Consider the following 23572-nt stretch of genomic DNA (forward strand, 5'->3'; position numbering starts at 1 on the left):
GCCCTATTATTCCAAACGTCAAACGCAGTTCTTATTTTTGGAGTGCCGAGCTGTTACTAACTATTATTCCGTCAAATCGGAGCCACAATTTACTTTTTCCCCACTCAAAGCCTTCTCCAAGATGTCTAGAAATTATTAGGAGCCCGAGTAGCCTCAAGTTCAGTCAATTTAAAGGCAATGTGACTTGGGTTTTCCTTCTTTTGCCCCTTCTTACATCCACATTCAATAAGTTAACACGCCAAGATTGATAGCTCCCTCAGCAATATGAATTATCTCAATAAGTGTCGGAATACTTGCAAGGTAATTCTCCTTTCAAATGCCCCGAAACGTTTGTTTTTCTCTACATAATGGCTAAACAAATAAGCAACTCAAAACATGTTTTTTTTACATTGTCAGTTTACACCATTTACGTACTATTTGCAATTAAATTAATTCTAAATCAAAATACTATTTGTAGCACACTGTCTTTCCGCATCTACAGAAAGTTAAAATTCTTCAGATACATAAAGATAGTAAAACAATTTTTTTTGTAATAAAACAGTATTTTTTATAGAAATGAGACAACCACTAATCTTTTCCACTTCTAGGCATCCTAGCATTTTGTTTTTGTTCAAGAATAAATATTTTGGAAAAGTGGGAAAAACTTTGTATGAAGTTGGCAACACTTGAACACATCATGATAATGAACGCAATATGATATCATTTAAAATACGTTTATTTTGGGGAAAATATATCATTAGGTACTGAAATTCTCGACATAAAGTGGGATTTTACCAGTACATATGTTAGATTTTTCTTACTGTCTGTTACAGTTAGATAGATATGATATTGTTCATAAAATATGGCTAAACACTTAAAAGTTGCATTCCTCAAGCTCTTTACGATTTCATTCCAGAAAAAAAAAGAGAAGATTCCTTTTCTAAATTGCAATTTTTCTATCAATACAAAAGTGTTTCACTTCTGAATGAGACATCGACCATCAAAAATTGGCCCACTTTAAAGGGAAGATACAACATTTGCAAACATAAAAAAAAATGAAATGATCAAATTATCACGAAATACCTCACTGGATTGTTGGGGAATGACAGTCTCAAGCATCCTGTAAAATCGTAGCTCCTGGTGTGTTGAAATTTCCACAAAATTTTTATTTTTCCAACACTGGTCGGCCGACCAGCGTTGAAGAAAAATGTCTCTTTTTTTCCCGCACTTTCTTTGCAATTGATTACACACCTGTGAATGAGTACAAGCCTGCTAGACTGATTCTCCGACCTTACAATTCCCCAGAGTAAATAAATTGTTCTGTTTCATGCTAAGTGGGGTCTGGGAACCAGACTACCAGAACATGATTAGTTTTCTTGGTTTTCCAGTATCTACAAGCCCAACAAGTGACACAATTCAGTGTAACAATTATTTACTATAACAAACTAATCCTCCAAATCCATCTATTCCTGAAAATCGCAGCAAAAGCAAATGTTGTACATTCCCTTTAAGTTGTTCAATTATTACAAAATCGAATTACAATAATTCTGTTCTTGTGGGGTAGGCTGGTTCCCGCCACATATTCAGTATCGAATAATGTACTGGGAGCCAGTCTGATCTGTTTGTGCCAAAAATCAAACCCTTTAGTCAGAGAGTTGCAGACACCCAGAAAAGTAAAAACAAAAAGGGAGTTTGCAATAAAAACATATTTAATGAAAAAAAAATGGAATTCGTTGTCGAGCATTGGGAAAACAACTTTTAACGTCTCTAATTAGTTTGATCAACAGGTTTTCATAAGAGTGAAGAAAGTATACTGTGATTTCTTTTATAGCAGTTTTCTTCCCAATTTTGGGAGGGGCTTCATAAAATACCCACCCTTTTTGAAGTTAGCCTTTAATTTTTGAAAAATCTTTTGAAATTTCAGAAACAATGGTATACAAGTCCATATCACATTGTTATTACTGCAAACCGAAAAAACCACCAATGTATCTTTATGTTTGATCAATTTTACAGCACTGCATTTTAATCAATGTCAATTTTGTTTTGTTGCTGTTTTGTGAGCAGATGTTCCGAGAAATTCGTATGGGACGATGTTTCTGAATGGCCACATTCCTCGTTTCCACACACATTTATGTATCAAAAATATATTTTAGTTTCTTTCAGCTTTTAAAAATTTATCTACACTCTGGACTTCAAGGTTATTATTATTATTTTTTTTTACATTACTTCGCGATTTCGGTGTCTCAAATCAAATGTCTGCTCTGAATGTTTACAACAGAACTTAATTTTTTTGGAGTTATGTAGGTTTGTAGTCCCCATTTAAACAGCAGTTTTTGTCGTTTTGCTCTTGCTATTAGGCACAATTGATTTCAATATTAAAATAGAAGCACACTATTCAATTTTTCTTTTGAAAATACAAATCATATTGGCTAACATTTTTTGGCCTATGCTTCAAATGACTCGTCGTAAATTTGTTTCACTTTTCAAATAGTGAAGCAAAATGTATTTATTAAAAGCTGCAAGTAGCTTGTAGAAAACTGATACAATGCGAGCCGAGGATTCACAGAGAAGCATTTGGTTTTGGGTAAAAAATTTGAGAGGAAGAAAAATATTAAATGATGTTTCAAAGTGAGCGAAATTTGAAAAAAAAACCAAACTATGCATTATAACAAAAACAAAATTGACTTTTCTCAACAATAAATATCCTATTTCAGATTTCACTAATTTTGGGAAAATTTCTAACAAAATGCAGTAAACGAAGACCAAAAAACCAAAACAAATTACTCGCTGGATATTAAACGATACATCTTAAACAAAAACTGATCACATGTAGTTCCATTCCCTCCCCCCCCCCCCAAAAAAAGATTAAAAACCTCCAAAAAAACCAAACTGCAAACAGATGTACAAAATTACTCGCACAACAAACAGGCCCACATCCAAAATGCAAACAAATTAGTTCCCTGCACATAATTTACAGATTTTGTTCGCCAAAAAAGGTAAAACTACACTCAACGTCATGACTTAACAACAAAGATTTCTGGTTTTTGTCACTTGGTAGTACAAAATCTCAAACCTAAAACAGTGGAACGGCTGCTCTCTATCTTGCTCTCCTTTGTACATACTTTAATTAATTTAATATTCACAAGAATTATTTGCGATGTAAATTTGTAGTTTGTTTTTCTTCGCTTGGTCTAAACACAGCATATGGCACACTGTTTCTTGATAAGTCACAAACTGTACAAATTCCTTTCATAATTTACAGTCTTTATTAAATTGTCCATTTTTACTCCATTATCAACACTGGACTAGCAATGTGTGGTATAGCTTGCTTACTATATACAGCGGCACCATGGTGTGCAAGCATACTGCACTAAAAATCTTGTAAAATTTCTTCTTCTTTTTTTCTCTGTGCCTTGGATTGTGAGATTATTGCTTGTACTGTCGTTTCGCTTGTCAGTCAACCAACCAGGAGCGGACGAAGCATTTGGAATGGTCAACCTGTTGGAAAATACAGATAATTTGTGATTACAATTAAATCCCTGGGGGAAAAAAGGGCACTGTTAAAGCTGTCTCATATGTGACGTGTCACTGCCAAATGAGCATAAAGTCAGGAATTGTCATTTTGCAGCCTGGGGGTTTGGACAGTATAAAATGAGGGGAATAATGCTCATTGTGATTTTTGGCAAGGTATGCACCCCTGTAGTTGGAAAATGTGACAGCATTGCAGGAGTGGCAGCTTTCTGGGTGCTATGCCTGTTACCACATAATATCCGATGACAAGCATATTGGCGGCCATTTTGAAATTTTTTTTTAAAGTGATAACACCCAAAAAACTGCCACCTCTCACATTGCAAAGCTATCACACATGTTCCAACTCTACATGTGCAAACCTTGCCAAAAAATCGCTATGAACATTGCTCCTTTTGATCATTGGATACCGATGGCCCAATTTTTGGACCGTCAAGCTGATAGCCTAAAAAACAATTTGTTTCAGGTGAACCTCAATGTTAAGTCCTTTTCTACCTTTCCCATTGTTTTTGTTCTTTCAAATATCTTCACAGCATATTTTCATCCCATTTCATTAGTTGACAGTTCATTACCTGTAACACGACAGTATTTTGAAATGAAATTGTCTCACAAATTACTTGTACAACTTCGATTAAATACTTTGGGAAAGTTCAGCTGTTAATGGAATTATGTGGTCATAACAAATTGGATCCACACAAGAAGCACTAAAGGCTCTGTAAAAGCATCCATGTAGAAGAAGCAGTTAGAATAGGCCCCCCAAAAAAGTATCCGGTTTCTGGTATGGAGCTTGCCCAAAAAGTGGTAAGGCGACGCAGCTTTATTTTTTTTTAACCTGATTTTTTTGCTTCAAATGTTGGCTGATGACTGCAAATGGTGCCCGACTAAACTTATACAAATATATATGGGAGTCCAGAGAGGCCACATAAAGCTTATTCTCGACCATAACCCAATCTAAAACACGTTAAAATTGTGCAGCAGCAGGATTCCAGTCAAACCAGTGAGTTTGGCGGTTTTGAGACATCATCTTTCATTGAAAAAAAACTTTTTCATTTTGCCGACACGCATGGCTACGGCGACGCGCGCGCATACCAGAAACCGGAGACTTTTTTGGCCATAGACAGAAGCATTTGTTGTGGCGATTGACTGTGACTGTGCCTAGAATCTGACAGTGAAATGATAAAGACCAAAGTTTAAAATAACAAAGAGACTGACGTTGGTCTGGTCCCTCACCTCCTTGCATTCAGAAGAATATGACATCCTGCTCGGCCCCTTGGCCTCGCTTATTGTTCATTTTGCTGGAGCCCTGGTAGGATTTGGCCGACCCCGCGGACATCCGGTTGCCGTTCCGCGTGGCGGTGGAAGGGGAGGAGCTCCTCATGGAGAGGGAGGATAATTTGGTCGGGATCATCTGCTGGGGTTTGCTGCCGGACGTTGAGGAGGGGTGCGTGGACGCCAGGCTGGAGAGTTTCATAGGGAGCTGCTGATGGACCAGCCCGCTGGATCCTTGCAGCTCGTTGGTGGCGCTCAAGAGGTGCTCCGGGACGGGATCCCGCCTCCTGGCACCGACAGTCTTCTCAGGCATTGGCTGCGAGGATGTTGAGGGCGACGCTGCCGGGGATGCTGACGGTGGCGCTGAATCCCCCCGGTGTTTCATGATGGATTTGGGGCTCTCGGCCTGTGCCGCATGGCCAGCATGGGCGCTGTTCTCGTTATAGGAGATTTCACCGAAGGCTATCCTGCGAAGGCTTTGATCCGAGGCTTTCACGTTGCTAAACGGCGGCTCGTAGGGTTTCCCTTCCACTAACGACTCCCGTTTGCTCTTATCCTTACTGTCCGATGTCCTTCCTTTAATACTTTCCTTGGAGTCTAGGCCTCTGTCTGTAGTCGTGCTACTGCTTCTGTTCTTCTCCTAAAAATATAACAATAAAAGAAAAACGAAATAAAAAAAAACCTTATTGAGAATCATAATTTCTAGATTTACCAAGTGAAGTGGACAGTGCTAATGGTACATCACACCCAACACATGTTATTCATATGTTTTTTTCGCTAAATTATCATGAACAGCTGTTTTGTAGTCGAGTCCTTAAGAAACACTCAAAAATCACAAGTCTCGTCTTACATCATGATTCTACTCACAAATCCAGTCGCAAGTAACAACGGATGAACAATAACGAAGGAATGCTTTTGTCACAGAGTTCATTTGAATAACTTGTGACTGGCTTGTGATGGACTCGTGGCTGACATGTGATTGACTTATGGATGGATTTCTGATGAACATATAATGCGCAGGTGAGGGACTTGTGATGGACATGTGATGGACATGTGATGGACATGTGATGGACATATGATGGACATGTGATGGACTTGTGATGAACATGTGACCCAAAATATTTCCCAGTTTATTTTGTTTGTTAAATCAAAAATTGTGCATTATATTACATACACTGAAGGTGTTAAAAGTTCTCATATAGAACATCTGACTTACCCCTCGTTTTGGAAGCGAGGCCAGGCCTTGCGTGCCCATGGAGTGGGCTTTAGCGCGGGGCTTGGGACCCAGTCCGCTGAGTGACTCGATCTTCTTGTTTGCTTCTAACAACTGCGATCTCATGCTGCAGGAGACGAATACAGATGTTACAGCAGTTAGTACAGCTCTATTTATTTTTTAAAGTTTTGGTGTTCACGAACTCTTGCCTCCGTGTCCACCGACTTGACAGACTTTGAAAATGTAATGTCTGTGACTGTGACAATTAACCACGATATATAATTACTGGTTCGGAGAAATGATCCAAAACTCCTAGTCTGTAATCTCCTTGGCCATTACTAGATGATGGAGGTATAAGATTTGAAAAATACGTTTTTCGGGTTCATTCACTGGGTTCCTAAAGTACAAAAAAATTGACTGTCTGATTTGCAACACTGGGATTGCCCTACTGTAGAAATTTTGAAATTCATTATGGAAAGTATTTCTCAATGTTTGATGTGGGACAAAAATATTTAAAAAAATATTGTATATTATCAAGTTTTCCAACTTTTTTGTAACGCACCTTTCATAAGCCGTTTCTTTCTTTGACGTTATCGACTGTACGAGGAAATAAAGAAAAGTTTGTTACAATATACCATAACAAATTAACAAGCAAAAAATAAAAATAAATATTAAGACAATAATGTAAGCATCTGGGACTTCTCTTCATATCAACAACCATGTCTGCAAACTGCTTGACAGTCTGAATAAGAACATACAGTTGGTGTTACCCTCATCCCTTCAATCACTCACCAAGAGGGAGTTGAGATGTTTGAGGAGGTGATTGACGCTAACTACGTGGTCCGGCGTGACAGCGTTCTTGTCGTCTATCAGCGCGCCCTCCGGTACGTCCTCGATTATGGAGCTGCAGCTGTCCACGGTCAGATGGCTGGAACTGTCGGATAACCTGTCCTGACACCCTGGCTCCTGAAAAAATATATGAATATACAAATAAATGTCAAGAGCACCCGCTTTGCTAACTACTTGTCTACTTGAAAAACTTAATAATAACACAAATAGATCTTGTTGTAATTGGTAATTATGCATTGGTAAACCAATCATAACAGCATGTGACCATAGTGGGGCCGATTTCACGGCGCTGCTAAGAACAAAAATTTGCTTAGCACAAAAAAGTCTGGCTTATAAAAGCAGGTTACCAGCCAAAACTCCATGGGATTTTCATGCTAAGCCAACAACAGCTGAATACTAATCACCAGCATCATCACGTGGAGTTTTGGCTGGTAACCTGCTTTTATAAGCCAGACTTTTTTGTGCTAAGCAAATTGTTGTGCTAAGCAGCGCCGTGAAATTGGCCCATGCATATGGGAACGATTTACCAAACTTGTTCCAATCAAGAACACATCCACTAGAAGGGGCATGCTCCCTAAAACCCCATTTGTTTTTTCTTCACAAACTGTCACAGATTCCTTGTAGCCAATGGGATTTTAACATTTCCACAGAAATGCTAGTTCCCGCCAAGAATACATCCACTAGAGGGAGGACACTCCCTTCAATCTTATTTATTTATTTTTTGTAAGCCGACACAGAACATATCCTTAGACATGCTTGTTCCCACCAAGCACACAACACCCAAAGGTGCATGCTCCCTTATCCTCATTTGTTTATTTTGTTACAAGCCAATGCAACATCCTTCTATCCAATGGGTTTTACTTTCATGTGCATGGGTATCCTCTCAATGCAGCCTTGTTCCTACCAAGAACACATCCACTACAAGGAGCCGTATCCTTTATAGCCTAATTTGTTTATTCTGTATAAATTATCAAAGGATCCTTGTATTCCATGGGTTTTACCTTCCTGGGTATCCTCTCCTGATAGCTATCAGACAGCAGGTTGGGGTCTGAGCCTTGCTGGGGGTGGTGGTCAGCCTCATCCGTGCTCTTGCCCTCGGCCTTAGCCAGGTCTGGGAAGCTGTAACTCCGGCTGTCTGTCTCCATAGTGCTGCCAACAAAACGCTTCTTCAGCACTGCACCTGCTGTGAGAGATTTCAATATTGTCAGCCGTCTTTCAAATTTCTTGACCCAAACCCCTTCTAGGTCAAATTTCAAGGCTTTGCGAACCACTATGCTCTGTGTACTGCTGGCAAAAACATTCTGCAACAAAAAGGGAGGTAGTCGAGTTCTTCGCAAGTTCATTCGTAAAGCAATTCACAAATCCAGTCACAAGAAACCTTGGATGAACAATAACAAAGGAATGCCTTTGTCAAAGTTCATGTGAATAGCTTGTGGGTTGAATTGGGACTGGAGGACTTGTGATGGACTTGCAGGGACTTGTGATGGGCTTCACTGCATCCCTGGCACCGATCTTTAGTTACAGGGTTTTCACATGCATGACATAATTACAAGGGCTGAGACTGGGAAAAAGTAAACAACACGCAAACAAATATTTGACAGATCCTCAGAGCAATACAGCAACGCAGGGTCTATCTACGTTTGCATTTTCTAAAAAGTGCCCATCGCAAATCTTTTTCATATAAACTTCCGATCCAACAAAGAAAACAAATACAGTCGTGAAAACTTCTCATTTAGGCTTTTTGCTATCCACGAATCTGGATCACTCTGGAAAAATCCAAAGCATACAACACCCAGAAATCCAGGTTTTTTGTTCAAAACTCCGATCAAAAAAATTGAACTGTTGCATTTTGTTATATGCACCAGGTGTGGAGTCAAGATGCTTATAGTGACTTGACCAGTTTCTATCCTGTATTTACTAGGTTGGTTAGTTACAACTGGCACTTGATATCAATTTTAAACAATATAAGGATAAGCCTAGTAAAGCCCGTCTGACAGTGCACAAAATTCTATTTGATTGATTCAAAACATTCTTTCCATGTATCTGGCCTATACAATGTGCCAGATTTAGAGCATTCATTGACGTTACAGGGTACACCTATAAGACAGCACTGCCCGACTCACAAGTAATTCTGAGTCAGGGAGGAACAAATAGGACTGTAGGCCAGCCCTCTCAGGGACTAGCACAAATCTGACTGAAGTGTAAGACGTTTCTTTACGAGAACAGAATAACAAATTTGACATTTTTTTTCACGAGGAACCCACCTTGTTGCTTGTCAAAGCCACCGAAGGTTTCGGCTCGTTTGGGCAGGGCGTGAGCTTGGAATAGTCCACTCTCCCGTTCACCGGCGCTGCTAGCGCTACGGGTCAGCCCCACCCCGGCGCTGTAGACTGCCGTCGTTAGACGATGTGCTGCAAAAAACAGAAATCCCAAAGTGGCATTAAGAAAGGCCAGATCATACTCAAAAGCAAACAGAAACCAAACCTGACAGTAAATTTGTGACATCACCTCAAGTTTTTCCTGCTCCGAACTTACAAGAGAATAAACACAGTTCAACTCGTCACATTCCCTTTGCATTAACATTCGCATTTGCGTGAGGTATGAATAAGCCTCCAGGCCATACGTGCATGTGCCCATGACGTGACACTAAAACATGCAGGGTAGTACTGGAGAGGTGTTGTTGCCCAATGTGCGCACTGGCCAACATGAGGTACACAACAGACAGACAGACAAACGGTTTGATGGACAGACACAAACCTTCAGCGATGGCTGCCAACAGGATCTCTTTGGCCTCCTGCATCTGGGAGTCGCTGTCAGCAATCACTGGTGACTTCAACTGAATTGGAGACGAAAAAAATAAATAGAAAACATTTAAATTAACAAGCCTAGGTAATCCTACTGAAGCTGGTCCCAGACCAATGTCATCAGAGCAATCGCAAGCCAGTCACAAGCCAGTCACAAGTCAGTCACAAGCCAGTCACAAGTCAGTCACAAGCCAGTCACAAGTCAGTCACAAGTCAGTCACAAGTCAGTCAGAAGTCAGTCAGAAGTCAGTCACAAGCCAGTCACAAGTCAGTCACAAGTCAGTCACAAGTCAGTCACAAGCCAGTCACAAGTCAGTCACAAGTCAATCACAGGTCAGTCACAAGTCAATCACAAGTCAGTCACAAGTCAGTCACAAGTCAGTCAACAAGCCAATCACAAGTCAGTCACAAGTCAATCACAGGTCAGTCACAAGTCAATCACAAGTCAGTCACAAGTCAATCACAAGCCAATCACAAGTCAGTCAGAAGTCAATTACAAGTCAGTCACAGGTCAGTCACAGGTCAGTCACAAGCCAGTCACAAATCAATCACAAGTCAAATCACAAGTCCGGGCACAAGTTATAGGGGATGACGAGAAAGGAATGTCTCTGTCCGTGTATTACATATAGTTTATCCGAATCTAACTAAAGTCATCACAAGTCATTCCAGCTCAAGTGAGTGACACGCTAGCCAAGTTTGATGTGACAAAGGCATTCCCTTGTCATTGCTGTCCCCAGTTATATGTGACTGGACTTGTGATTGGCTAGTGTCAAAATCAAGTCTGTCAAGACCCTTACGGTATTTCGAAGGGTAATTCTTCGTCAGTACATACCGTTCCCAAGGCATCATCTTTGGTGAGTGTGTCTTTAAGCTCCTCTACCAGCTTTGCTTTCTCCTCCATGATCTCATTCAGTTGATTATCCTTCTCTTGCATTTGTTCTGTAAAATAAAGTCATCAGTTGCAAAATGACCATTTTTTTTTCATTCAAATTTTTTTTTTCCCCTCCAAATACCTTTACAGGTTCACGCAGTCTACTGATTTCTAGAGACGGTGTCACAGTCTCACTTCTCCTGCATGCTAGCTTCTCCGAGAGGGAAATTTTGCTTCAACACGCATGCACAAGATTGCGGAGTAGTGTACATTTCGCCAACTTTGTGCGCTGAGTTCCCTGGGGTTCAGTGTACTGGTGCACGTAAAATCTTACGATATTTCTATGTATACGTTACAGGGTACCAGTCGAATCCAGAATTTTCAGGGCCCGCAACTCCCAACATGCTCCCAATAACCAAGAAGACTTGAAGGATGCACGTTTAATTTAAACTGTGGTTGCAAAAAGAGAAACAAATTGGACATGTGATGGGCCATGAATGAGTAAGGAACACAGACCAAGGAGTACGTTCTTAATTATTCCTCACGCACATGACGCTGGGAACATAAATCCGAATGCTTGCAGGACCATGGAATGACTTGACCCACAGAAAGTGTTACATAACACGTTCTTGGGTGTCCCTCACACTGATCTCTATTATAATAGAGATCAGTGGTTCCTCACTGTGTTATTTATGGACTTGGTAGACTTCAGAACACAGTCCGCAAAGTAATCACAGCGGATACATGAGCATGTATTGTGCTCATGTAAGCTGCACTTTAACCCTAACTCCCTAGGCCTTTTTGCTAGGATGTAGCCTCAATCCTGCAAAATCCTCCAATTGGCCTCATGGAAAAATAGCATGTAGCCTCAATCCTGCAAATTCCTCTGTTATTTCTTGAATATGGTCCATGGAGGGGTGACCACTGCCTGAATCCTGCAAAATCCTCCGGCTATAACTGTCAATAGGCTGAGGCAGAGGCAGTGACATCCTGGAGCAGTGCGGAGGATGTCAAGTATAATCAAGGACTAAATTTATGCACAGCTGAGCATAAACAACACAAGGTCCGGCCCAAGACCTTGACACAGTGCGTACACCGAAATCAGCAATGCACTTTTGCCATGTAACCTCAATCCTGCAAATTCCTCCAATTTGCAAAAAGGATTTTGGAGGATTCAGGGCGGTTAGGGTTAACGTGCTTATATATTTGTCGAATTCACCCCAAGAAGCTAGCACGCCGGAGAAGTGAGGCCGTGACAACAGCCCCATTCGTCAAGACCATAGCCTCGAGGCAAGGACTGCTGGCCAGCAAGGACTGGGATGCAGAATCTTACCCAGGAGTTTCTTGATCTTGGCGGCTCTCGCTTCGGCTAATCTCTTCTCTTCTTCTGCTTCTTCTTCTCCTACACCTTCATCTGTGATTTACAATAAGTTGAAATGAAGAATTGTACATGTGCACTGATGCTTTTCAATGATATCACATGTGATGCAATGAATAATTGCACATGTGCACTGATGCCTTTCATTGATATCTTATGTGATGCAATCAAGCTAAATGAGTCGTTTGTCGACCCTGGTTAATATTTTTTTTTTTTTACAGATTTGAAAAGAGCACAAATCTCAGCATTACTGCTGTGAAAACCGCATGCTGATACCATCTTTAGTTCAAAAATTATGGAAGTCGGAACACCAAGAGATGTGATGAAGTGGCCCTATTTTGGCCTGTAACTCCAAATGAAATTTCCCGACAAACGACTCATTTGGCTTGCTCGCATCACAGATGTTCTTATTGTTTAGGCACATTCACTCAGAAGTAGTGTAATAGTAAGTCTCAAGGCATATTCCCAATCCTTAAGGTGGCTTCTTTGCCTCAGGCGACTGCCCACTTTGCGAGAGCTAACACCCCCTTTGCAAGTAATCAAATTAAGTCGTGAACACACCCATACTGAAATTTGTATCCTTGTGGAGGCATTTCTTTGTTCTCGTGTACTAAAGTTTTCGAGTTTGAAAGTACAGTTTCAAAATGCTCTCAATTTAACCAGAATTGATTTCCTTGGCTGAAATTCGGACTTAACATCCCTTTTCTAAAACTCAACTACCATTTGCAACAGATCAACATACCTTGGAATTTCCTAGTTTTTGAGTAAAATCCATATATCTATTTTGTGAAAACCTTGTGGAGACATAGACGTATACAATCTTTTGTTCCCTATTGTGTGCATGTTTCCAGAGGGCACGATGTATCAGATCACAAACAACACATATGCCTCTTGCCATTTATAGCATAGCGGTGATGATGCAATGGAAATAGATATCCCTTTGATTTCAAAGTACAAAAAAAAAACGGTTAGGAATCACGGATATTCCAACAAAAATGTACAGGAATCCAAGAGAAACAATTTACATCAATAGATAAGTTTTAGGAATTTTCTACAAAGTCCTTCTGGTAAAAAAAAGCTAGCCCAAACACAGCAAAGCCCGGGTATAGTGTGAGCTTTAAATACAGACTCAAAGAAAACAACAAGTTCTTCAACCTATTTTATTCATCATTCTGATCTCAAAAGGCTGCTTCAAACTCTTCATCCCTGTACAAAAAAAGCAGTCAAGAACAAAGCACAGTCCAGAAATTGTTAAACTTCACTACAGCCTCAGTGACGCCACAAAGCCATAAAATTATCCAATTTTATTTTTTATAATAACTACAAACCCATGAGGTCAATATTGAAAATTGTTGGCCTCAACCCCTTTCAGTTTCATTGAATTTCAGTGACGCATCAATGCACAAACAAACATGTCTTGATCAATTTCAGTGCTGTTTTATGTATAAAATCAGGCATGTTGTGAAAAAAAGGCTGATGTGATTTGGGATTGGAATCATTTGCCCTTGAGCATTAACTGAGGTCTTGCCATGATGACTGATAGCCAGGCAAATGATTCCAATGCCAACTGCAGCCCTCTTTCACAACATGAAGGATTTTACACAGCTTACTTAACACGTTACTGAAATTGAATAAGGCAAGGAACTTGGTCACAGTGTCCAAAAATGTTGTTGTAATGAATTAACCCTCTATGGAAACATGCATTGTCAGTCTGGTTACTACTTGGGTCAATATCGGTCAAGACCCCCACTGGTTTGTACACAGTATGCCAGGAGGTGAGATAGAAACATTTTGACCATTGGTGACCTCTTAAATAGTAGGAGGGTTCATGATTGTACAGTAATGCAGGACTAAAATTGAATGAAACTCACAGGGGTTCAGGCCAAAGCTAAGGAGTATCTGCACTACCAACAAGTTTCAAAATTGACCTCATGGTTTTGTAGTTATCTTAAAAACAGTCAGACGAACACTTTTTTGGGACAAACTGTAGCTTATTTGAAATATCCCACCTTCATCGGGGCACTCATGGATAGCTTGCTCCAGTACCTCCTTCCACTTTTTCCTCTTGTTGGCCGTGTCACAGTTGACCTCGTACATCTCGGGGGCTTTGTTTTGGCTGATTAGGTACATGCTGCACTTGTCCACGGCCACGTCGCGCACCATCAGCTTGTACAGGTTGATTACAGGAGGCTGACAAGAAACAGGGGATCAATCATTACAGAACACCCATTGAAGGTCAAAGGTTACATAATTATAGAGGACCTCTAGTTGTTAAAAAGCAAGTTTTGTCTCTTCGAAAAATATCAAGTAAGGTGCAAAAAAAATTAACCTGTTGAAGACTTATTAAGTTGTGGTTGAGTTTTGATTGTGTTGTGATCTGACTTGCGATCTGGCATTTATTTGTGATCTGGCTTTGATCTGGCTTTGATCTGGTTTGTGATCTGGCTTGCGATCTGGCTTGCGATCTGGCCTGCGATCTGGCTTGCGATCTGGCCTGTGATCTGGCTTGCGATCTGGAATGCGATCTGGAATGTGATCGGGCAAGCAATCTGGCTTGTGATCTGGCTTGTGATCTGGCTTGCGATCAGGAATGCGATTGGGCTTGTGATCTGGCTTGCGATCTGGATTGCGATCAGGAATGCGATTGGGCTTGTGATCGGGCTTGTGATCGGGCATGCAATCTGGCTTGCGATCTGGCTTGCGATGTGGATTGCGATCTGGCTTGCGATCTGGCTTGCGATCTGGCTTGCGATCTGGCTTGCAATCTGGCTTGCCATCTGGTTTGCGATCTAGCTTGCGATCTAGCTTGCAATCTGGCTGGCAATCTGGCTTGCGAACTGGCTTGCGATCTGGCTTGCAATCTTAATACCTTGTTGTCTTGGGACACAAATGTGTACTTCTGGTTGTTCTCTTGCAGGAAGATGATGACATCACTTAGCACCACGGCGTTGATCTCTGTCAGTCTGCCACGGGCTGACTTCCACTTCAGCTCCCCCTCGTGCCTCAGCTTACGATTGCTGGACAGTAGGTCCGATTTCTGAGCATGACAAGAAACGTGGTTTTTGTTTACTAAAGATTCAAAGAAATGTGTGTTTTTGAATTCCGAAGATGCAAGAAATGTTTGGGGTTTTTACTTCCGAACATACCAACAAATATGGGCTTTTGATTTCTGATGATTCAATGAAACATGGACTTTTCATTTCTAAAGACCCAAAGAAACGTGGGATTTAAAAAACAAAGTTTTGATTTCCGAAGATAAAAAGAAAATGGGATTCTGATATTACCACATCTTGCTCTTGAAGACAAGCAAGATCTAGTTTTTGCTGGTCCCTGATGATCAGCCTATGGTCTTCTTTGTACCTATCTCAAAGACCAACTGACAGACTGTCACTTGTGAGCCGGGCAGTGCTATTGTACAGGATTACCTTGTAATGCTAATCAATGGGCTAACTCAGGGCCCATTGTGTAGACCAGATGCACAAAAAAACATCCAGCGAATAGCCATTCTGAATCAGTTCGTCCATCGCACCACAATAGTTGCCGTACCAAGAAGTGATGTACTGTGTGCAATACTATCACATCTGTCACTTTGTAGTGCGCTCTGGGACTAGCATTACTAGGCTTCTTCTTTTTCTTCCTATTTGCCTTACCTTGAATTTCTTGCCGCTGTTGAGGAGGCCCGTGGACCGTGCCTCCAGCTTGTTATAGATCTCCATCAGTCTCTGGTGGCGCTCATACTCCTTGACCTGTACGTTGACGCCCTGGCAGACGTTCTGACAAAAAAAACCACCAAAACAATGCCAGTTTATAATAAGGGAATAAATACATACTTGGCCGATTTTATACGCTATGTTTAAGACCGGTTGGAGTCTGGATGCTGATAATTACCCGAGCTGAAGGCTTTTAATTGTAGGGTTAAAAAGCGGAAGCCAGTATTAATATTTAGAGCTGTTAAACACATCATACATGTACATGTTTGTGGGCTTACTTACTTTCACAAGCTGCATTGCTCTCTGAAGATTTGGATATTCACTTCTGTCAACTTTGGCACCTGTAACAGAAATATAGAAAATAAACAATCATAATAAAAAAAAAAATAGGGCAAGTCAAACTTGCGCGATCCCACGGCATGCTGTTTTCGAAAATTGTTCTAGTGACATCTGTCATGTAGGACCGTCATCACAGTCAGATGTACATGTACATGTGCAAGGTAACGAAAATATTGGGCTGTGACGAAGTGTGTATAGGCGCATGTACATATGTTTTCGTCCACTGAAACAACCAACAGGTGGTCCAGATATTTCAAGCAAATCACAGACCAACGACTTGAAGAACAAGCGAAGAACTGCCCGACTAAAACATTTTTGTAAAACATGTGCTTACAGCAAAAGAAGGAAATTAAATCAAATCATAAAACACAGATAAAATAAACACTAGCTATAAGTCAAAAGTAAACCTTACACACAGAATTATCGTACAAGGAAAACAAAATGTCTCCTTGAAACCCACAATATCACCGCAAGTCCGTGGACAGAAGGCCGACGTCAAAAGAATCTTTCCAACACAGATATTTAAGAGGTCTGGTGAATCTAACATATGTCAGTCAGTTTGTGTATAAGAACATGCAGTTAGTGAAAACAATGTGAGCTGCACTCCCGAGAGACCTCGTAAATATCCATATTGGAAAGGATTTTGTTGACGTCGGGCTTCTCTCCACAGACCACCTTTCAGGTTTGGTTGAGATTGATGAGTGAATTGGAACACACACACACACACAATTATGTATTTGCCTGCAATCGGGGACCCCCTACTGTCCCTCTTTTGTTTGTACTTCCCATATGTTTTGTACACGATTGGACATTGGGGACCTTTGGGAACTGGGGACCCTATTGTCCTCTATTGTTCAACGTCCCCTATTGAATGCAAAATCAAACTCGGACACACAGACACACAGAAGGAATACGCGATCGCAATATCCCCCTGTCTGGCTTGAAAGCCAGGGGGATAAAAAGCTAGCAGTCAACATGTCCATTCAAAAAATAATTATGAAGTCTTTTTTGGTGATTAATCTAATACTGTCAAAGAAATAGTCTGTTCCTCACAAGGTGAATTCACTACAATCGAACAGGTGAAACTGGGAAAAGCAAGATGATATGTCACATTTATCCCCCCCCCCCTCCCCGCCAGAACTACTGTCCAGCCGCAAATAATTTGCAATTTGCATAACAAAACATGCGCCGATGTTTTTTTTTTCATTCAATTTCTCACTCAATAGCGACTAACTTTGGTTTTCCCATATATATAGTGATTTCTATTAAAGCATCGATTTTTCGGGTTGAAATCTGAAAATAGCATGAGCAGCATATCTCAGCCATCGCTCTGCTAAACCACAGACCGTACCTTTGGATGGCTTGAGAATGCCTCCTATAAGTAGAGGGTACTTCGTCAGTCGGTTGGTAACACTTAGTATGCACTCGGGGATGGACCATCTTCTGCATAGGGCATTGGTACTGCATTTCTGGGGGAACAGTCAATGCAAGTCAAAATGTTAGATTTTTTTCAGTAATAAGCGAAATTATGTGCTAAGCAGTTTCAATAACTCAGCCCCCAAAAAACATGAATTCAGCAAAATGGTTATCAAAGAGTTGGCTTTGTTTTTAACTTGTTTCTATTCCAGTGAAAGAAACTTTAAGACGAAATTCTGCCACTTTTCTCTTTTTTTGCCATGCATTTGTGCCGCAACATGGAACTTTCAGAAATCCTTAACAGTATTGAATAAGTAAATATGAAATTTGACACTGAGAAATCCAAAAGTAATTTTAAAGTTGAGGATACAGATTCCAAGATGTGTACTTTACCTTAATGAAGGCCTGAAACTTTCTATCAGTTTTATACAACTCCTTATATAGTGCCACAGCGTCAATTTGCCGGCTACAAAGAAAGGCGTAGGCATCTGTCATTCTCTTCCCATTCTCTTTGTCAAACTGATCGGGGAATGCAAAAATAAATAAATAAATAAACAAAATTAACAAGTAACAATACTAGACAAGTGAAGCAATTCTAGCAATTCAAGGGTGCCACCAGACCAATTTCAAATGGGGGGGGGGTTCAAGAAATGTGCCCATAGATCCTCTGTGCTGCAAGGATGCCCATCTTGAAAGGATGCTCATCAAGGACATTCCATCTTGACTGAAGAGAAGCAATTGCAGTAAAGCCTCTTGCCCAAGGACACAAGCACATTATCACACTACTTCACAATCACAAAGAAATCTGATCCTGTAACCTACTGAAGTTTAATAACAAAGGCTTCTTGAGATCTTACCCTATTGACCTCTTGGTTTCAGAAGGGAAATTGCGATAAAATGTCCAGCTCGAAGACACAAGCACATATGATTGTATGGATTTTTCTACCATCACAAAAGGGAATCTGATCCTGTAACCTACTGAAGACAGCAAAGCCCTCTTAAGCTACTACCTGATTGACTAATAGAATTTCCCACGGGAGGGGAAAAAAAGAAAATGCAGTAAAGTCTATTGCTTAAGGACACAAGTACATGATCACACTGTGAGCTCCACAATAAATCCTTATCTTATCATCACAAAGGAAACCCTATCATGCAACCCACTTAAAATAACAATGTCTCCTTGAGATACTACCTAATTGACTGAAAAAATATCCTCCCGAGTGGGAAAACATTTTGGTCGACTGAGAAAATTTCTCCTGGGTCGGTAAAGCAATGTCAGTATTAAGTTTCTTGCTCACAGACACAACGTCACAAACCTACCTGATTGACCAAGACATCACCTATCGTCTCCACCGGGTGACCAGGCCGCTGCTTGGCCTGCAGGGCCTCATTGAACTGGACGGTAATCTTGACCAGCTCCTCCAGGGAGGGGAAGACTTTATTGATGATGGACTGGTCCATCTTCAGCTCGTTCTGCATCCCGTAGCTGAAGATCTGCAGAGCAGGATAAAACAGAGATTTATCAAACAGGTTGATGTACATAGAAGTCTTGGTGCAAAATTGGATTTTAGATTTTGGTCTCCTAAAGCAGCAAGTCCCTAGAAAGCACAGAAAAGCCGCAGTCGTGATAGAGGGTGCTTTCAACAAGATGAATCAGCTCCAGTCTTGGTAAGTTTGGCACTGGTACCCGCATGTGCGTGATCAGAATTTCTTGGGTCTGATTGCCAATGTTCTCAAGGAGGAATAACCACCTTGAAATAAAGTATGAAATTAAGTCCGTCATGAGCCAATTTGGCCCATCAGGCTGGCGTTTATTTCTGGTTTCCTTGACATGAAACGACTGAGAATATTTATACTCCCCCTGGACGGGATGCTAGATGCAAGTTGGGGTGAAGTGGCTTGCCCAAGGACACAACATATGGCCAGCACCTGGATTCGAACCCCTGACCCTCTGATTATGTGTCACGAACCTTAACCACTAGGCCACACTCCCCAGTATGTGCTGTTATAATTATTTCATTGAGTGTCTCTGGATAATTACAGGATTTGGGTAACTGCCTTTAAACTTACCTTTTGCATAATCTTCAGTGTTCTTAAATGGTGCTTTTCTGTTTTGATGAGTTCTGTATGTAAACGAATAAGACAGACACGTTGTTTAGTTCAAGCATATGATCAGTGTGAGGAACAAGAGCCGAAGAGGCCATATTCTTGAGCGAAACGACTGCGCTATAACAACGCCATGTAATAACACTCGAATAATCCCATCCTTTAAATATCAATTGTTCAATATTTGTTTTGGTAATGAAACCAATGATTTCTTAAAGCGCCCTAGCTAATGAAGCTCGCAAGCCTGAAGAAACCTGTACACAGAAGACAATGAGAAAAAATTACAGTTTTACAGGTGGGAGGAAAACCACTGAAGAATATTCGCGGGGAAAATCCATGAAATCAGGTGGGGACTGAAAAAGCCAATCCGCATGTGGACCAGGTCAGGAATGGAACCTGTGCCACAGACGGTGAAAGGCAAGGAAAATAACCACTGACGTGACCCGACTACCAAGCTTAGCAGCACGGTACCATTACTTAATCTGAAAGTTGAAATTCTAAAACATTTCATTTTTGAATTGCAGGGAAATGTAAACTTAGTCGATGAAAGTTGAAAATTCTAAAAAATTTCATTTTTGCATTGCAGGGAAATGTAAACTTAGTCGATAACCTTGGATACACGTTCCCCAAAATGGCATTGAAACAGCGCCTTCACTTGTTAAAAAAGTAAGACAAAGTTACAAAACATAGATTTTTTGGTCTGAAGTAAACTTACCAAATATAACATCCTGTCTTTTGATTTCCTTGTGACTCATCTTCTTCAAAACCTGTCAATGACCAAATTACGATAAACATTAATAAATAGAAAGCCATATCCTCTCTGAGGGATCCCCATGTGCTATTTCCCAGATTTTGCAGCATTGCTAATGCTGCTAGCATTGTGTCTTTGGACATGATCCTTGGCTACATGGCAAAAACGGGTTTATGGCCTGACAAATCTGACTAGCGCCCCCTGAACAAAGACATTGACATGAAGGGGAACGGCAAACACAAGACAGGATAGTTCAATCCGTAGAGCACTGGGACAGCAATCTGGAGGTCACAGGTTCAAACCCTGCTTCAGTCAATTTCTTTGTACAACTTTAAAACAATTATGAATAACAAATCAACAACAAGGGCTTAAAAACAAACAAAAAGAATTTGATGTGACAATATAGTGTATCAGGTCCCACGCTAGTTTTAGATTAACACAGATGGCAATGCTAGCGCACACAAATTTGAAACAACTTTTTGAAAAGAAATAAGCATGATTGGAATAACGACAGCTTGATTTTTAAGGCTTCAACATTTGTGGAGAAAGAGCCTACCTTTTTCTCGGCTGTAACACTCCAGGATTCAGGCTCCGTTCCCCTGGAAACGAGATCTTCGTCGTCGTCGTTGATTTCGAAGGGGGTCGAGACTTCGTCCAAGGATTCCATGGACATGGAGATGTTGTTGTTGCTAAGGCTGACAGAGTGAATAAAATATTTCTTTTGTAAAAATTACAATTCCATTGACTATTAACTGTCCCCCAAAAAGTAGTGTTTTGACAGATGTAGGATTGTAGAACAAATCATTAATGCTTTATAGGAGCTGGATATCTTAACAGACCGATCCATTAGACCCTGCCCACTGCACGCACATGGAAAACATTAGGCCCCGCCCACTGCATAGATGGCAACATTACGCCTCGCCCACTGCACACATGAAAAACATTAGGTCTCGCCCACTGCGCACATGAAAACTGTATGCCCCACCCACTGCACAGTTGGCAACAACATTAGGCCCTTCCCACTGCACAGTTGGCAACAACATTAGGCCCCGCCCACTGCACACATGGGTAACAACATTAGGCCCCGCCCACTGCCCACGTCAGCAACAACATGTGCGCCGCTCCAATTCAACACTACATGATTTGGATGTGGCGTCATTAGAAGTACACGCATGTCAGACATTAATCAGGGCTGATATTGGTCAAAGCACAATGGGGCCAAGTTAATGGATCGGTTTTTGTTGCAAGTTCATAAATGTGACATAAACGGATTACAAAACTTCCAAATGTTTCTACCAGAGGCAAATTTCCTGGGTTTTATCCCCGCAAAAAAAATGTGCCTGTTCATCATTTCAAAAATGGAAAATTGAATTTCCGAATTTCGTATTGTACATGTAAAAAGTGCAGGCAGCATTTACATATTGACCCGATCAAAATCACTCGGAAGCTAAGGCCCCCCCCCCCCCAAAAAGTCGGTCTCTGGTCAGCGCGTGCGTCGATTTTAATCATGCGCGTCGATCTTTTTTTTTTCCAAAATGTTCCGCGGTAGCTCCAACAGCGCCCTCTATTTCCGCACCTCCTCAATTTTTTTTTACCAAAGAGCACCAAGGAATGGGAAATTGCACCAAGGCAAATGATCGAAAGCACCAAGGCAAATTATGGAGGACACCAATGTACATGAGGACACCAAAAAAGCGAAATAGTACCCCACCTTGTCTGTACAATCAAAGCTTGAAGAAAGAAAAAAAAAGCAAAAAAAAAAAAAAAAGCCGCGTGGCCGTGTCAATTCCGGAACTTTGGTCTGACCAGAGACCGAATATTTTTTTTTTTTTTGGCCTTACATTAAAAAAATACTCAATACGATCAAGTATTGACAGAGACAAACTTATTTGGTATAGAGTACCGAAGTTTTCCTGCGTATTCTGGTTCACACGCAGAGCCTAAGTGTGTGTTGACATCAACAAGCCAGTGAACCAGAAAAAAGACAGATGACATCACACTTCGGTACTCTATATGACGCCATTAATAGTTTTTCCACACAGTTAGCTTCCACACTTGTTAAACGATTAAAGATTAATCCACACCATAGTGTATTAATATGATACATCTTAAACTTTCTCAAAAAGTTTTGAGCATAAGTCCTGACTGAACAGCGAGAACTATATCAGGGACCCCACTCTTCAACTTCAAAGAATGTATTCACAGACTGTGTTGTAAATTTGTATCATTGCTTCTCTCCTGTTAGTGGATCCACATCCCCACTGGTGGATAACACCACACAAGCCAAAAAAAACCCCCATTAATATTTCCTTTAAAAAACAACACAATTCAAGCTGAATGCAATGTACATGTAATTCAGTAATCAACAAAGACTTGAAACTCAACAACAGTGTTGAATCAACAGTTAATTATACATCAGCACATCCACATGTGGATCCACAGTTTATGCCTTGTGGACCAACAAGTGCGAGATCCACTTTGTGATTGCAACACATTTAGGTATCCAATAACATCCACACCAGTACTGATACATCAACTGATGAGAGGGTGTCTGCTTTTCAGACGAAAGAGTCAAACATGATTTGAATCTACCGACAATGTTAAGTGGATCCACTAATTCAGTATGCCATTAGAAGAGCATCCACTTGTTCTACTTCACTCAAACTCTCCTAGCATGTTGATGTATCCACTAATATTGAGGTATCCACACTATTACTTGTGGACCATCAGAAATAATGATTTTCAGACGTACAAAAATTGCATTTGAAATTCATTTGCACTGTCATTGCATGTTGATGTATCCACTAATATTGGAGTATCCACACTATTACTTGTGGACGAACAGATTTCATGACTTTCAGACTTCAACAAAACCTCACTAAAATAATTTATTCAAAAGAAATAAAAGCTCATCCAACAGCTACAAAAACTGCAAAAACAAACAGTATTATTTAAAACAAGACCTGTCCAAATTGTCAACAAAAATACTCCTTCTTAGAAAATAAAAACAAAACCTCACTAACTCTCTTAAACTACATGCAATACAAAAAATACAAATAAAACAGTGCAATTGGGATATACGGTTGCTGATCGAATTTTCGACTGATCGAATATTCAAATTTCAGTATATACGGACGGCACAGCCCTAGTGTGGAAATTCTTCAGAAGCAAAGATTTCAATTTCATGTCTTCGTCACTGGAATCCATGCAAGTCTCGGTGATGGACGGGTTCCTTACCTAGCAGCTTTAGGCGTGCCATCTGAGGCATCCTCAATTTCTTCGCCTTCCTCAATTGTCCTGTAACGGGAAATTTCCTCTTAAATTACTGACACACACACACACACCTACGTACAGTACAG

The 23572-nt window shown here is 40.7% G+C and overlaps 1 protein-coding gene across 9 annotated transcripts in view; it reads right to left on the bottom strand.

Annotated features, from left to right (window-relative positions):
* Nucleotides 1-3398: 3398 nt before the first annotated feature.
* Nucleotides 3399-23572, bottom strand: part of LOC119746309 (A-kinase anchor protein 13-like) — a 135106-nt gene continuing 114932 nt past the window's right edge. For 7 of the 9 annotated variants that reach the window (XM_038223181.1, XM_038223184.1, XM_038223182.1 and 4 more), the window contains 21 exons: nucleotides 23451-23510; nucleotides 20770-20908; nucleotides 20178-20229; nucleotides 19427-19479; nucleotides 18677-18850; nucleotides 17750-17875; nucleotides 17292-17409; nucleotides 15884-15942; nucleotides 15542-15664; nucleotides 14761-14928; nucleotides 13901-14081; nucleotides 11847-11927; nucleotides 10475-10581; nucleotides 9596-9674; nucleotides 9103-9249; nucleotides 7840-8021; nucleotides 6782-6955; nucleotides 6552-6586; nucleotides 5993-6116; nucleotides 4738-5416; nucleotides 3399-3477 (listed from right to left, as the gene is read on the bottom strand). In XM_038223181.1, the coding sequence (XP_038079109.1) occupies nucleotides 4748-5416; nucleotides 5993-6116; nucleotides 6552-6586; nucleotides 6782-6955; nucleotides 7840-8021; nucleotides 9103-9249; nucleotides 9596-9674; nucleotides 10475-10581; nucleotides 11847-11927; nucleotides 13901-14081; nucleotides 14761-14928; nucleotides 15542-15664; nucleotides 15884-15942; nucleotides 17292-17409; nucleotides 17750-17875; nucleotides 18677-18850; nucleotides 19427-19479; nucleotides 20178-20229; nucleotides 20770-20908; nucleotides 23451-23510 (2851 nt within the window). In that variant the 3' untranslated portion in view covers nucleotides 3399-3477; nucleotides 4738-4747. The remainder of the gene's footprint in view (nucleotides 3478-4737; nucleotides 5417-5992; nucleotides 6117-6551; nucleotides 6587-6781; nucleotides 6956-7839; nucleotides 8022-9102; nucleotides 9250-9595; nucleotides 9675-10474; nucleotides 10582-11846; nucleotides 11928-13900; nucleotides 14082-14760; nucleotides 14929-15541; nucleotides 15665-15883; nucleotides 15943-17291; nucleotides 17410-17749; nucleotides 17876-18676; nucleotides 18851-19426; nucleotides 19480-20177; nucleotides 20230-20769; nucleotides 20909-23450; nucleotides 23511-23572) is intronic. The other 2 variants (XM_038223177.1, XM_038223183.1) reach the window with 2 other exon arrangements.

Source organism: Patiria miniata, unplaced genomic scaffold (assembly GCF_015706575.1).
Source record: "Patiria miniata isolate m_02_andy unplaced genomic scaffold, ASM1570657v1 HiC_scaffold_7, whole genome shotgun sequence".
NCBI lineage: Eukaryota > Metazoa > Echinodermata > Asteroidea > Valvatida > Asterinidae > Patiria > Patiria miniata.